The sequence below is a fragment of the Salvelinus fontinalis genome, chromosome 25, assembly GCF_029448725.1.
Source record: "Salvelinus fontinalis isolate EN_2023a chromosome 25, ASM2944872v1, whole genome shotgun sequence".
In the NCBI taxonomy this organism is placed as follows: Eukaryota; Metazoa; Chordata; class Actinopteri; order Salmoniformes; family Salmonidae; genus Salvelinus; species Salvelinus fontinalis.
Window position 1 is genome coordinate 29652786 of NC_074689.1, and position 15394 is coordinate 29668179.

Consider the following 15394-nt stretch of genomic DNA (forward strand, 5'->3'; position numbering starts at 1 on the left):
CTTTTACTTTTCTCCAACACTGTTTTTGCATTAGTTAAACCAAATTGAACATGTTTCATTATTTGAGACGAAAGACTATTTATATTAGGTTCAAATAAAGACGGTTCATTGTTCGTTCAGTATTGTTGTAATTGTCATTATTACAAATATATATAAAAATCATCCAATTAAATCGGTATCGGCTTTTTATTGGTCCATGAATAATTGGTATCGGCGTTGAAAAATCATAATCAGTCGACTTCTAATGTGAAGAAGTGGAAGGTTAAGGCTGGGAGGAGAGAGATGATAGAACAGAGACATTTCCCACTTACCGACAAAGCTCTGCTTCTTCGTCTCCCATAGCGGGGCTGCCCGCACCCCGTTGGCAACCAAGGCAAAGAAAGCCTTCTTTACCTACAGGCGAGAAGTACACAAACAATTTATTTACAAAGACTTTCTAAACAGGTATTTTATCATGTGGGTGGAATAGAGCAGCGTTCTCCACCTTTGGTCTCTTGTGGTGACCATATTACCCCCACACCAGCACCCATGAGTCTTCATAACAGGAAAATTCTACATGACCATTGAGTCACGGTAATCTCCTCTTATGCACTCTGGACACGCTTGTTTGTTCCCAACTCGTTAATGACCATCAGGTCGCTAATAGCCTGGTACTCCGGGCTCTACTGTCCCTCTAACGTCAAAACAAATTCTAACACTTATCAAAATAGTATCTTGCTTTTAAAACTCACCTCACTGTGATTGATAAATTTGAAGAAAGAAATTCAACAGGTTGAAATAGTGGAAAGCATGGTAATTGTGGATGTTGTTTCATAGCCTAACAATGAAATGGACAGCGCTTTAAGGTGATGATTCATTCTAAACACCCATACAGATTATGCATACAGTATGAGCCCAAGCCTGAAAAAAAACTCTGAATTAAAAATAATAATTGTGCAATACATTGCCTTCCGTATATTAAGCAGGCAAAAATTCACTGATTTAAGATGTCTTTGGTACATAATTGGTCTAACCTATACTCCAAAATGAAACAAATTCTAGTAAATCGTCTTTGAGTGTGGATTGTACTATTATGTATACTGGATGGACTGGTTACCTTATGCGACGCTCCAAACGTTCTATCCATGAGTCTGGGAGAGAACATATAGGCCTAGGCGACTCTGTTGGTTCATTGATTGTGCAGGACAGCTTCTAGAATTAGCCTATAATTATAGCGAATTTGTATTTCAATTGCTTAGTATTAGGGCATTTTTTATATTTTCATTATTAATAGGCTGGCACATTACCTTGAGCTACAACTATTATTAACAAGTGTACAGCTAATTTGGCTCTAAACAACAGAAGGGTTTTCAGAAATTCTCTCAACTGTATGAAAGTAAAATTAAATAAAGTCTAGTTGCACTCTTTGAACTGTGATGTTAACACTGGGCTGGGTGTATTTGACAAACACATTTATTGTATCATTGTGACTGGTGCAATGATCAAAAGGTCATGGTCTACTGTAATAGTTGTGGTTTGGGTTAACCCTTTACACTCGTACCCGGGTTGAAAATGGCAGAATTAGGCACTGAACCTAAATTGGAATGCAGTGGCTGTACAGTAACATGCTATACATGACGTCAGAGCTCAGGCTCTTCACAGGTTGACTGACAGCCATTCTGAAATTGAACACCGCACGCGACAAGAAGTTTCCCCGGTTCCAGGATAGAGTTCTCCCCGGGTCCAAAAAGTTGCACCCGTTCCGAAACGCACCTGGTCCCCCTCGGAAGAAGAACTGAAGACATTAAAGAAGGACATATCCGCTGGTCATTTTGGCCATAAAAATGCAGTCTCATATGTTATAGGAATGAATAGAATGATTTTACACAATGTGACATTTGGGAGGTTGAAACATTAAAGACGTGTAAACCTTGTTATGTATAGAAGCATATACAGTCAGATTGGTATAAGATATCTGCTCCATTTTCAGAACACATGTTAACAAGATGCTAGGGAAATTACTGGATGGGAATATTGACCAGCTGAGTATCTTTGAATAGTCACCTGAGTGTACAGCTCAATAAACTAGGCGTTGTTTTATATTTCCATCCTCTGTGATGTATATAATAAAGTGTAAACTCTATATCAGACATTGTACAGGTACCTTCTTCAATTTTAAGCCCATAATGTGTGTAAGGTGTATACTTTTGTCTCAAAGTACATTTGTTTAAGACTACCAAGAAACGCTCTGTGTGGACCACTGCCACCGCGGTAAAAGGTTAAGGGACAACTTATTTTCATATCAAAGTTCCTCATCCACATGTTAAAACATGACATACATATATTTATTTTTAGATAAATAGCCTAATAAAGTCCTACTGAAAAATAAAATGAATTCAGAGTTTTCATAGATAAAAATGTAATAATGCAAATTCTGGAACTTCTGATGTTTTTGCAAACCTGGCGAGGACTGACCGCTTAAAATTAATTCTAGTATATTCCAGTAATTGGGAGGGCCAACCTCTCTCTCTCTTATCTTAACTTTCCTCATCCACATGCCAAAGACCCTCCCTATATAAGAGAAATCCTCCCCCATTGACTGCACATAGTTGCCAAATACTTCAACTAGCTGCTAAACACTTGACATAAGAGAACGACGCATGCAAAAAGACAAGAAAAAGGTTAAGAATGAAAGTTGTCCTACTAATGCTGTCTTTGTGCCTCACACTGTCTGGGGCACAAAGTGAGTGGACCAGTTTATCTAACAGTCAGCTTGAAAACTGCAACTTCATCAGTGAGTTGGCTGTGCTGAAGGAAAAACTGAAAACCATGGATCAGAAGCTAGGAGCTGTGGAGACCAGGCTACAAGTCGGCAAGAGCCAGGTGGACGAACTGAAAAGTATGAACAAAGCTCAAGAAGAAGAACTGAAAACATTAAAGAAGGACATAGCCGCTGGTCAGCCAAAGGTGGCCTTCACCGCAGCTCTAAGAACGTCTGGTTCTGGTTACATAGGACCCTTCACCACTCACACACCCTTGCAGTATAAAAGAGTCTTCTCCAACTTCGGCAGTGGATACAACCCTTCTACAGGGGTCTTCACAGCCATGGCCAAAGGAGTATATTACTTCCGCTACACCATGTTCTACAATGGAGACGCCAACGCTGTCGTGAGTTTGATGAAGAACGAGGAGTTTCTCGTGTCCACATGGGACCGTGTGTCAGGAAGAAGTGAAGATTCCGCCAGCAATGCTGCCATAGTGCAGCTGGAGGTGGGAGACAATGTCTTCGCCCGGCTCTCAGCTAACATGAGAGTCTACGACGATGGTGGGAACTACAACACCTTCAGTGGGTTTCTACTCTTCACCAACTAATATTAACAAGTTTACAGGTCATTTGGCTGTAAACAGAAGGGTTTTCAGAAATTATGTCACAACTGTATGAAAGTAAAATTAAATAAAAAGTCTAGTTGCACTCTTTGAACTGTGATGTTGTTGACACTGGGCTGGGTGTATTTGACAAACATATTTATTGCATCATTGTGACTGGTGCACTGAACAAAGGTCATGGTCTACTGTAGTAGTTGTGATTGGGTTAACCCTTTACACTCGTACCCGGGTTGAAAATGGCAGATTTAGGCACTGAACCTAAATTGGAATGCAGTGGCTGTACAGTAACATGCTATACATGACGTCAGAGCTCAGGCTCTTCACAGGTTTTGACTGACAGCCATTCTGAAATTGAACACCGTATGCGACAAGAAGCTGCCCCCATCACTCCCGCTGAGTAAGCAAATAAAAAATAAAAAGTCCAACCTGTTTGTGAATAATCCTAACAGTTGAGATTTGAAGTATAAATGAGCCATATCTCTGAGTGAGCAAGATTCACCTAGCAACATTTTAAAGATTATTAAATTTAGCGTAACAGGGTGGCCATTTGTGGCGCTTTGCACCATTGTTTTACCACCGAATAAATTATGACACCACATTCAAGAAGGGGTTTTATTAAATAGAGAATTACAAACTAACGGGGTGGAAAGCGATTTCAGGGGCACAGAATTTTGAAAAATAATAAATACAAGAATTTAAAAAAAAAAGTTAGAGCATTCCAAATCAAATCTTATTGGTCACATACACATGGTTAGCAGATGTTAATGCGAGTGCAGCGAAATGCTTGTGCTTCTAGTTCCGACCATGCAATAATATCTAACAAGTAATCTAACAATTTCACAACTACCTTATACACACACACACACACACGTGTAAAGGAATATGTACATATACATATATGGATGAGCAATGGTCGAACGGCATAGGCAAGATGCAGTAGATGGTATAGAGTAGAGGTTGACCGATTATGATTTTAACACCGATACCGATTATTGGAGGACCAAAAAAGCTGATACCGATAAAAAAATCGTTTTTAAATAAATAAAAATAAATATAATCGGCCTATTTTTATTGTAATAATGACAATTACAACAATACTAAATGAACACTTATTTTAACTTAATATAATACATCAATAAAATCAATTTAGTATCAAATAATGAAACATGTTGAATTGTTTAAATAATGCAAAAACAAAGGGTTGGAGAAGTGCAATATGTGCCATTAAAAAGCTAACGTTTAATTAAGTTCCTTGCTCAGAACATATGAAAGCTGGTGGTTCCTTTTAACAGGAGTCTTCAATATTCAAAGGTAAGAAGTTTTAGGTTGTAGTTATTATAGGACTATTTCTCTATACCATCTGTATTTCATATACCTTTGACTATTGGATGTTCTAATAGGTACTTTAGTATTGCCAGCCTAATCTCAGGAGGTGATAGGCTTGAAGTCATAAACAGCACAATGCTTGAAGCACAGCGAAGAGCTGCTGGCAAATGCACAAAAGGGCTGTTTGAATGAATGCTTACGAGCCTGCTGCTGCCTACCACCGTGCAGTCAGACTGCTCTATCAAATCATAGACTTAATTATAATAACACAGAAATACAAGCCTTAGGTCATTAACATGGTCAAATCCGGAAACTATAATTTCGAAAACAAAACGTTTATTCTTTCAGTGAAATACGGAACCGTTCCGTATTTCACCTAAATGGGTGGCATCCATAAGTCTAAATATTGCTGTTACATTGCACAACCTTCAATGTTATTTATTTTATTTAACCAGGAAGGGCTCATTGAGATTTAAAATCTCTTTTTCAAGAGCATCCTGTCCAAGATGGGCAGCACCAAGTCAATACAAAAATTACAGACAGACATGAAAAACTACAAGTAATCTAGTAAAAACCATTGAATTCACAAGAGTATAACAAAATCAAAAACAGCAAATTAAAAACATTGACAGGTCAGGGAATCAGCCTCAAAATCCTTCATCAGTGATTTAAAAAAAACAAAATCGGGACAAGTTCTTCCAGTTTAAAATGATTTCGTAAGGTGTTCCAAGATGATGGTGCAGAGTACATAAAAGCCCTTTTACCAAATTCAGTTTGGACATTTGGAACAGTTAGCAGGATAAAGTCCAGCGAACAAAGAGTACCCACAACATTTCTGAACAATAAAAACGCCCAAATAAAAAGGTAGTAAACCCAAAATGGCTTTGTAAATATAAGTATACCAGTGACTAAGCCTACGAGTGACTAGAGAAGGCCAGCCAACCCTGGTATACAAAGTGCAGTGGTGCGTAAGGGTTTTGCAGTTTAATATAAATCTCAAAGTGCCATGATAAAGTGTGTCAATTGATCTCAAACACTGAGCGGAAGCATTCATATATAAAATATCCCCATAGTCTAGTAAAGGCATAAATGTAGCTGATACTAGCCTCCTTCTGGCTTAAAAAAAAAAAAACAGGCCTTATTCCTAAAATAAAATCCCAATTTCAGCTTCAATTTTTTTTGTAAGTTGTTGAATATGCTATTTAAAATTGTAATTTTAATTAGAACAATTTGAATTCCAAGATATTTATCAGGTTACAACCTCAATCTCCTTGCCCTGACAGGTAGTAATAGGTGAAACGTTCAGAGGTCTATTTCTTGCATTAGAAAACATCATTAGTTTAGTCAGTATTGAGGATAAGCTTCAATTGACACAAGGTATGTTGAACAGTATAAAAAGCAGTTTGCAAGTTCTGGAAAGCTTTTGTAAGAGACGAGGCACAACAGTAAATAACAGTATCATCAGCATAAAAATGAAGTTGTGCATTTTGGACATTGGTCTAAATCATTTATATAAATAGTGAATAAGAGAGGACCAAGTACAGAGCCTTGGGGCACACCATTCAGGACAGACAATTTAACAGACATAAGCCCGTCAAATTGAGAGCACTGAGTTCTATCAGACAGATAGTTAGCAAACCATGCAACTGCATGCTCCGAAAGACCTACACTCAACAATCTCTGCATGATCAACTGTATCAAAAGCCTTAGAGAGATCAATAAAAAGTGAGACAGTGCTGTTTTTTGTCAAGGGCTTCAGTGATATCATTTAAAACCTTCATGGCTGCTGTAATGATCCAAAAGATCAGGACCTGCAGACCGTTATGTCATAACTATGTAAAATTCTGGCAAATTAATTACGGTCTTTGTTAGAAAGAAATGGTCTTCACACAGTTAGCAGCGAGCCAGGCGTCCCAAACTGCTGCATATACCCTGAGACTGCTTGCACAGTACGCAAGAAAAGTGACACAAATTCCCTAGTTAAAAGAAATTCATGTTAGCAGGGAATATTAACTAAATGCAAGTTTAAAAATATATACTTGTGTATTGATTTTAAGGCATTGATGTGTGGGTGAACCATTTCAGTTTGTCTGTGATGTGTACGCCAAGGAACTTACAACTTTCCACCTTCTCCACTATGCTGTCCCGTCGATAGGGGGGTGCTCCCTCTACTGTTTCCTGAAGTCCACGATCATGTCCTTTATTTTGTTGACGTTGAATGTGAGGTTATTTTCCTGACACCACACTCCGAGGGCCCTCACCTCCTCCCTGTAGGCCGTCTCGTCGTTGTTGGTAATCAAGCCTACCACTGTAGTGTCATCTGCAAACACGATGATTGAGTTGGAGGCATGCATGGCCACGCAGTCATGGGTGAACAGGGAGTAGAGGAGAGGGATGAGAACGCACCTTTGTGGGTCCCCAATGTTGAGGATCAGTGGGGTGGAGATGGTTACCTACCCTAACCACCTGGGGGTGGCCCATCAGAAAGTCCAGGACCCAGTTGCACAGGGCGGGGTCGAGACCCAAGGTCTCAAGCTTAATGACGAGTTGAGGGTACTATGGTGTTAAATGCTGAGCTGTAATCAATGAACAGCATTCTTACATAGGTATTCCTCTTGTTCAGATGGGTTAGGGCAGTGTGCAGTGTCATTGCGATTGCATCATCTAGGGACCTATTGGGGCGGTAAGCAAATTGGAGTGGGTCTAGGGTGTCAGGTAGGGTGGAGGGGATATGATCCTTGACTAGTCTCTCAAAGTACTTCATGATGACAGCTAAACAACTATCGCCCTGTAGCACCCACTCTGTTAGCTTTCTTGGGAACAGGAACAATGGTGGCCCTCTTGAAGCATGTGGGAACAGCAGACTGGGATAGGGATTGACTGAATATGTCCGTAAACACACCAGCCAGCTGGTCTGCACATGCTCTGAGGACATGGCTAAGGATGCCATCTGGGCCGGCAGCCTTGCGAGGGTTAACACGTTTAAATGTTTTACTCATGTTGGCTGCGGTGAAAGGGAGCCCGCAGGTTTTGGTAGCGTGCCGTGTCAGTGGCACTGTATTGTCCTCAAAGCGAGCAAAGAAGTTGTTTAGTTTGTCTGGGAGAAAGACATCGGTGTCCGCAATGGGGCTGGTTTTCTTTTTGTAAATCAGTAATTGACTGTAGACCCTGCCACATATCTAGTGTCTGAGCCGTTGATTTGCAACTCCATTTTATCTCTATACTGATGCTTTGCTTGTTCGATTGCCTTGGAGGGAATAGCTACACTGTATTTGGTCATGTTTCAAGTCGTCTTGCCATGCTTAAAAGCAGTGGTTCACACATTGTTTTGCGCAAATGCTGCCATCAATCCACGGCTTCTGGTTCGGGAAGGTTTTAATATTCACCGTGGGTACAACATCACCGATGCATTTGCTAATAAACTCGCTCACCGAATCAGCGTATACATCAATGTTGTTGTCCGATGCTATCCGGAACATATCCCTGTCCACGCGATCGAAGCAATCGTGAAGCGTGGAATCAGATTGGTTGGACCCACTTTGTACAGACCTAAGCACGGGCGTTTCCTGTTTTAGTTTCCGTCTATAGGCTGGGAGCAACAAAATGGAGTTGTGGTCAGATTTGCCGAAAGGAGAGCTTTACATGCGTCGTGTAAGTTAGCATGTAGCAATGATCCAGAATTTTGCCAGCCCGGGTCACGCATTCGATATGCTGATAAAATTTAGGGAGCCTTGTTTTCAGATTAGCCTTGTTAACTTCTTATGGCTGCAGGGGTAAAATTGAGTAGCTTGGATGAAAGGTGCCCAGAGTAAATGGCCGGCTCAGTCCCAGTTACTAATATATGCATATTATTATTATTGGATAGAAAACACTGAAGTTTCTAAAACTGTTTGAATTATGTCTGTGAGTATAACAGAACTCATATGGCAGGAAAAAACCTGAGAAAAAATCCAAACGGGAAGTGGAAATTCTGAGGCTGGTCGAGTTTCAACCAAGATCCCATTGAAATCACAGCGAGATATGAATGTAGAACTTTGTCTGATGACTCTACTGTGAAGGGGAGCCGAATGAGAGTAGAATTAGTCACCACTGCCATGAGGTGAACATTCTTTGACCACGCGCGTTCACATGAGTGAGCTCCGTTCCATCGCTCATCTGAAGTCAATGTAATTCTCCGGTTGGAACGTTATTCAAGATGTATGTTAACAACATTCTAAAGATTGATTCAATACATCGTTTGACATGTTTCTACTGACTGTTACGGAACTTTTGGACATTGTCAGGTTTTAGTGAACGCGCTTTGTGACTTTGGAATTGTTTACCAAACGCGCTAACCAAAGTAGCTAATTGGACATTATCGAACAAATCAAGCATTTATTGTGGACCTGGGACTCCTGGGAGTGCATTCTGATGAAGATCAAAGGGAATATTTATCATGTAATTTCTGGTTTCTGTTGACTCCAACATCGCGGCTAATTTGACTATTGTTCTGAGCTCCGTCTGATTATTGCATGGTTAGCTTTTTCCGTAAAGTTGTTTTATAAATCTGACACAGCGTTTGAATTAAGGAGAGGTATATCTATAATTCCATGTGTATAACTTGTATTATCACCTACATTTATGATGAGTATTTCTGTTGAAACGATGTGGCTATGCAAAAAAAACAACAAAAAAAATGGATGTTTTTGGAACTAGTGAATGTAACGCGCCAATGTAAACTCAGATTTGATATAAACTTTATCAAACAAAACATACATGTATTGTGTAACATGAAGTCCTATGAGTGTCATCTGATGAAGATAATCAAAGGTTAGTGATTAATTGTATCTCTATCTGCTTTTTGTGACTGCTATTTTTCGCTGGAAAAATGGCTGTGCTTATTGTGGTTTGGTGTGACAAATCGTTTGTAGTGCTTTTGCTGAAAAGCATATTTGAAATCAGACACTTTGTTGGGATTAACAAGATTACCTTTAAAATGGTATAAGACACATGTATGTCTGAGGAATTTTAATGAGATTTGTTTTTTGAATTTGGCGCCCTGCACTTTCACTGGCTGTTATTTCATCCCGTTAACGGGATTGCAGCCAGAAGAAGTTTAACATAGTAAAAGTTGTCAAATATAAAAATGTACAGATACCCCCAAAAAATGACTTTAGTACTTTACACCACTGATCATCATCCAATATGATTACATAGTAAAATGTCTTAAAGGGAATGGAAACACTTTGGGAAGTAAATCTAAGAAAGAAATGTATTCAAACCACTAATACTAAACATGTCATGTTAAATGCACATCTCTATAGTTAGTATTTTGATCATCAACAAGGTTTATTTGAGCTATGGTCTGCTCCATTTTAATTGCCAAAGTAACGACTAACACCAGTGCGTCACTGGCAGGAATCAGCATATTGTCTGTGGAATTGAGTTTCCGCACGGAGAGTGAATCGAAGAGAGTACGGGTAGGTGCGGATAACGAAGATTGCAACAACAAGTAGCAATTCAAACATGAATTGTATAGCGCCAGGCTGTATGAATTGGCTCCCCCCAAAAAAATCCCTAGGTAAACTACCATCCAGTCTAAGGACCCACAACTTTTGAAGTGGCTCCATGTCCTGAAGAGGAAGGACGTGCCAGCTCGAACAAGCAGAATCTGCAGACAGCACTTTGCGAAAGCAGACTTCGCGATGAAGGACACTTTCCATGCGGCAACCGAGTTTCCGAATAGAAAGGAGTCATAGGCCTACGTTGAAGCCCTCTGCTTGCACCTCCACCATAACCCTCAAATGTCAAATGTAGGGGTTACCGACCGATCATCAACATCGCTGACTTGAGTCAAGCAAAACCGACTGAACGGAGGTGGCGACGCGAGTCAATGCAATAGAGCCTGAGGTAACGTTAACCGGTCATGACTGTTGACTAGGCTAGCGTTAGATACTGGACAACTTTGTTGCAACTAGTTGAAGGTAACTAATTGCGTTTGAAGTGTTTTGCCGTGTGTGTGTGTGTGACAAAGCATACAAGAGAGAAGCTTGTTAATGCCAACTGATATATATTTGGGTTCAGTTGTCTTAACACAATTGTAAACCCTAAAAATGTTTTCATCTTGGAGGAGACTGTTCAGGAGGCAGAGGTACATGCAAATCCATGTCATGTCTAAGGCTGTTTTTAATTTCAAGTATATGCAGTGATTCTTGAATATAACTGTAGCCTAACAGATGCCTCAATTGTTTTCTACCAACAGGAAAGAAGGGTTAGTACAGCATGCCAAACTGACCCCTGGGTGCCAGAGTGTTCCTGTGCTGCGGTAGAGAAGAGGTCCACCGGGACCAGCACTAAAGAACTCGGGGCCCAGCTAGATTGCGCTCATGACCATCAGTATACAACCGAGTCCTGCCACTATACGCCACAGATGGAGCTGACAGAGTCAGATCAGCCATCCATAAAAGGGAATCGGAGTGGAACTGTTTTTCCCGCAGATTTTTTTACCCGTTTCAATGGATGTGTTACCTTGTCGCGGTCCTGCTGTTTCGACTCTCTCGCTCTCAACCTATGAATGCTCAGCTATGAGAAGCCAACTGACATTTGCACACTCTATAACCACTGTGGTTATTATTTTGATGTAAAAAGGACTTTTGTAAAATACATTTGATTGATTGCTGTGCTGGATGCTGTGTATTCAAAACTGTCTGAGTGATGGGACATTTTTATAGTATATGTAACATATGTGGATTCTACTGCAATCAGCAGTAGAAACAAAGTGTCTTCCTGCTCCTCTTTCGGTGAAAAACTGAGGGATGGGGCTGGAGAAATGTAACCACTCAAATTTCATAGACAGATATAAATGCAAGGACTAACCATCCATGATATCAAAATTGTAATCCTGTTTCTCTGATCTGTTTATACTACCATGTACCCAGTTCACGTTGGATAAAGGTGTCTGCTAAAACAGCATATATTATTAAAGTCTACTTTGACTCCAACTACCTGCACAGTGTAGTTACCATTCCATTCCAATAGATGGAGCCAAATCTAGTTAAAGTCACTACTTTAAATGACAGGGACATGGGAAGAGAGCACACTGAAAATAGTTCTCCAAAGCAAGTTCATCTGGTTACACTTGAACCTGTTATAGTGGACAAGCTAACAAATATTATTTTTTATATAAGGCGCATGCATTACGTCTATGACTTCAGCTAGGCTAGATTTACTAAATAAGCTAGTTTTATTCAAACTTTTATTCAATGCCTTTGCTTCTGGGTATGCGCGCCTTATGGAAGAAATGACACACACCTCGTCCAATTCTCCCTCGTGCCCATAGGGTGAACTGCCGATAAACTGCCAGCCTGTATGCTCTGCAAACAAAATCTTAAGAAAAGTTAGGCTGATACCGAAACTAAATCAATGTATTATAATGAGCAGAATAAGCTTTCATGAATCATGATGCTGTCTGTGATTCGAACTCCGGTCGTCTAATCTAAAAGGTAAACGTGTTACCATCGCGCTGGTGATAAATATCGTTATAGGATACCGATTGTATAAATTGAGCACCTATCCACTACTGATATTAACCTTCATATATAAATCAAGCAACGTTTCAACAATTATTTAACTGGCATATTGGCTGCTGACTGGTTGAGTAACCTCTGCCACGAAGTCCTTCATAAGGATTAGTGACACGTCTAATAAATACGTCGCCATCCAGAAAGACTGAAAGGAACCTCAGACTGGATGTAATACAGCTACCCTCCGCTGGGATTTTGTGCTGTATCGCCACCATCTCTACAACACACTCCTACTCTAGCCATTATCTGGCAGCATCCCCACCAACACCTGTTTGTGTTTGGCTATGCAGAACCACTAGCTGACGTGTTTTAGGCGGCATAAGTGTTGTTACTACTACGAGAACTAACTATTTGATCTGGGGCAACGACCGGGGGTAGAAGATGTTAAGGAGCCTTTTAGTCATACACATGGCGCTCCGCTACCGCTTGCCGTGTGGTAGCAGAGAACAGTCTATAACTTGAGTGACTGGAATCTGATAATTTTATGGGCTTTCCTCTGACACCGCCTATCATATATGTCCTGATGGCAGGCAGCTTGGCCCAAGTGAAATACTGGGCCGTACACACTACCCTCTGTAGCGCCTTACAGTCAAATGCCGACCAGTTGCCATACCAGGCGGTGATGCAACCGGTCAGTCAGGATGCTCTCGATGGTGCAGCTATAGAACTTCTTGAGGATCTGGGGACTCATGCCAAATCTTTTCAGTCTCCAAGGGGGTGGGGGGGGGGGGGGGGGGGGGGGGGGTGTTGTCTTGCCCTCTTCGCAACTGTATTGGTTTGCTTGGACCATGATAGTTCGTTGGTGATGCGGACACCAAGGAACTTGAAGCGCTCAACATGCTCCACTACAGCCCTGTCGATGTTAATAGGGGCCTGTTCAGCCCGCCTTCTCCTGTAGTCCACGATCAGCTCCTTTGTCTTGCTCACATTCAGGGAGAGGTTGTTGTTCTGGCACCACACGGCCAGTTCTCTGACCTCCTCGCTAAAGGCGGTCTCATCGTTGTCGGTGATCAGGCCTATCACTGTTGTGTCGTCAGCAAACTTAATGGTGTTGGAGTCGTGCTTGGCCACGCAGTCGTGGGTGAACAAGGAGTACAGTAGGGGACTAAGTACACACCCATGACAGGCCCCAGTGTTGAGGATCAGCGTGGCAGACGTGTGGTTGCCTACCCTTAGGTCCTGGGTGTGGCCCGTCAGGAAGTCCAGGATCCAGTTGCAGAGGGAGGTGTTTAGTCCCAGGGTCCTTAGCTTAGTGACGAGCATCGAGAGTACGATGGTGTTGAACGCTGAGCTGTAGACAATGAACAGCATTCTTACATAGGTTTTCCTTTTGTCCAGGTGGGAAAGGGCAGTGTGGAGTGCGATTGAGTCATCTGTGGATCTGTTGGGGCGGTATGCGAATTGGAGTATGTCTAGGGTATCCGGGAGAATTGTTGATGTGAGCCATGACAAGCCTTACGAAGCACTTCATGGCTACCAACGTGAGTGCTACGGGCGGTAATCATTTAGGCAGGTTACCGTCACTTCCACAGGAACTATGGTGGTCTGCTTGGAACATGTAGGTATTACAGACTCAGACAGGGAGAGGTTGAAAATGTCAGTGAAGACTTGCCAGTTGGTCCGCACATGCTATGAGTACACATCCTGGTAATCCATCTGGCCCCACGGCTTTGTGAATGTTGACCTGTTTAAAAAGGTCTTACTCACAGCGGTTACCGAGAGCGTTATCACACAGTCATCCAGAACAGCTGGTGCTCTCGTGCATGCTTCAGTGTTTATTTTATTGAAGCAAGCATTAAAGGCATTTGGCTCGTCTGGTAGGCTCACAATGGGCAGCTCGCATCTGGGTTTCCCTTTGTAGTCTGTAATAGTTCAAGCCCTGCCACATCGGACGAGCGTCAAAGCCGGTGTAGTAGGATTTAATCTTAATCCTGTATTGACGCTTTGCTTGTTTGATGGTTCATCTGAAGGCATAGCGGGATTTCTTATAAGGGTCCAGATTAGTGTCCGGCTCCTTGAAAGCGGCAGCTCTAGCATTTAGATCTTGCCTATAATCCATGGCTTCTGGTTGGCATATGTACAGTTGAAGTCAGAAGTTTACATACAACTAAGCCAAATACATTTCAACTCAGTTTCACAAATACCTACATTTAATCCGAGTAAAAATTCCCCATCTTAAGTCAGTTAGGATCACCACTATTTTAAGAATGTGAAATGTCAGAATAATAGTAGCGAGAATTATTTTTCAGCTTTTACTTCTTTCATCACATTCCCAGTGGGTCAGAAGTTGACTTACACTCAATTAGTATTTGGTAGCATTGCCTTTAAATTGTTTAACTCGGGTCAAACGTTTTGGGTAGACTTTCACAAGCTTCCCACAATAAGTTGGGTGAATTTTGACCCATTCCTCCTGACAGAGCTGGTGTAACTGAGTCAGGTTTGTAGGCCTCCTTGCTCACACACGCTTTTTCAGTTCTGCCCACAAATTTTCAATGGGATTGAGGTCAGGGCTTTGTGATGGCCACTCCAATACCTTGACATTGTTGTCCTTAAGCCATTTTGCCACAACTTTTGAAGTATGCCTGGGGTTCATTTGGAAGACTCATTTGCAACCAAGCTTTAACTTCCTGACTGATGTCTTGAGATGTTGCTTCAATAGATCCACATCATTTTCCTACCTCATGATGCCATTTATTTTGTGAAGTGCACCAGTCCCTCCTGCAGCAAAGCACCCTGACAACATAATGCTGCCACCCCCGTGCTTCACGGTTGGGATGGTGTTCTTCGGCTTGCAAGCCTCCCCCTTTTTCCTCTAAACATAAATTGTCATTATGGTGAAAAAGTTATATTTCTGTTTCATCAGAACAGAGGACATTTCTCCAAAAAGTACAATCTTTGTCCCCATGTGCAGTCGCAAACCGTAGTCTGGCTTTTTTATGCAGGGTTTTGAGCAGTGGCTTCTTCCTTGCTGAGAGGCCTTTCAGGTTATGTCGATATAGGACTCGTTTTACTGTGGATATAGATACTTTTCTACCTGTTTCCTCCAGCATCTTCCCACGGTCCTTTGCTGCTGTTCTGGGATTGATTTGCACTTTTCGCACGTTCATCTCTAGGAGACAGAACGCATCTCCTTCCTGAGT

At 41.5% G+C, this 15394-nt stretch overlaps 2 protein-coding genes across 5 annotated transcripts in view; one reads left to right on the forward strand and one right to left on the reverse strand.

Moving 5' to 3' along the window:
* LOC129823086 (5'-AMP-activated protein kinase subunit gamma-1-like) overlaps window positions 1–15394 on the reverse strand; it is a 164903-nt gene that overhangs the window by 25501 nt on the left and 124008 nt on the right. For 3 of the 4 annotated variants that reach the window (XM_055881817.1, XM_055881819.1, XM_055881818.1), the window contains one exon: window positions 312–393. In XM_055881817.1, coding sequence (XP_055737792.1) covers window positions 312–393 — 82 coding nt within the window. Of the gene's footprint in view, window positions 1–311; window positions 394–11982; window positions 12037–15394 lie in introns of those variants that run through there. The other variant, XM_055881820.1, reaches the window with a different exon arrangement.
* LOC129823087 (complement C1q-like protein 3) lies at window positions 2567–3456 on the forward strand. The gene has a single exon (XM_055881821.1). The coding sequence runs from the start codon at window positions 2668–2670 to the stop codon at window positions 3349–3351; it is 684 nt and encodes a 227-aa protein (XP_055737796.1). The 5' UTR covers window positions 2567–2667; the 3' UTR covers window positions 3352–3456.

Coding starts and splice junctions, on each gene's coding strand:
- LOC129823087 (XM_055881821.1), top strand. CDS start 2,668: ATGAAAGTTGTCCTACTAATGCTGTCTTTGTGCCTCACACTGTCTGGG.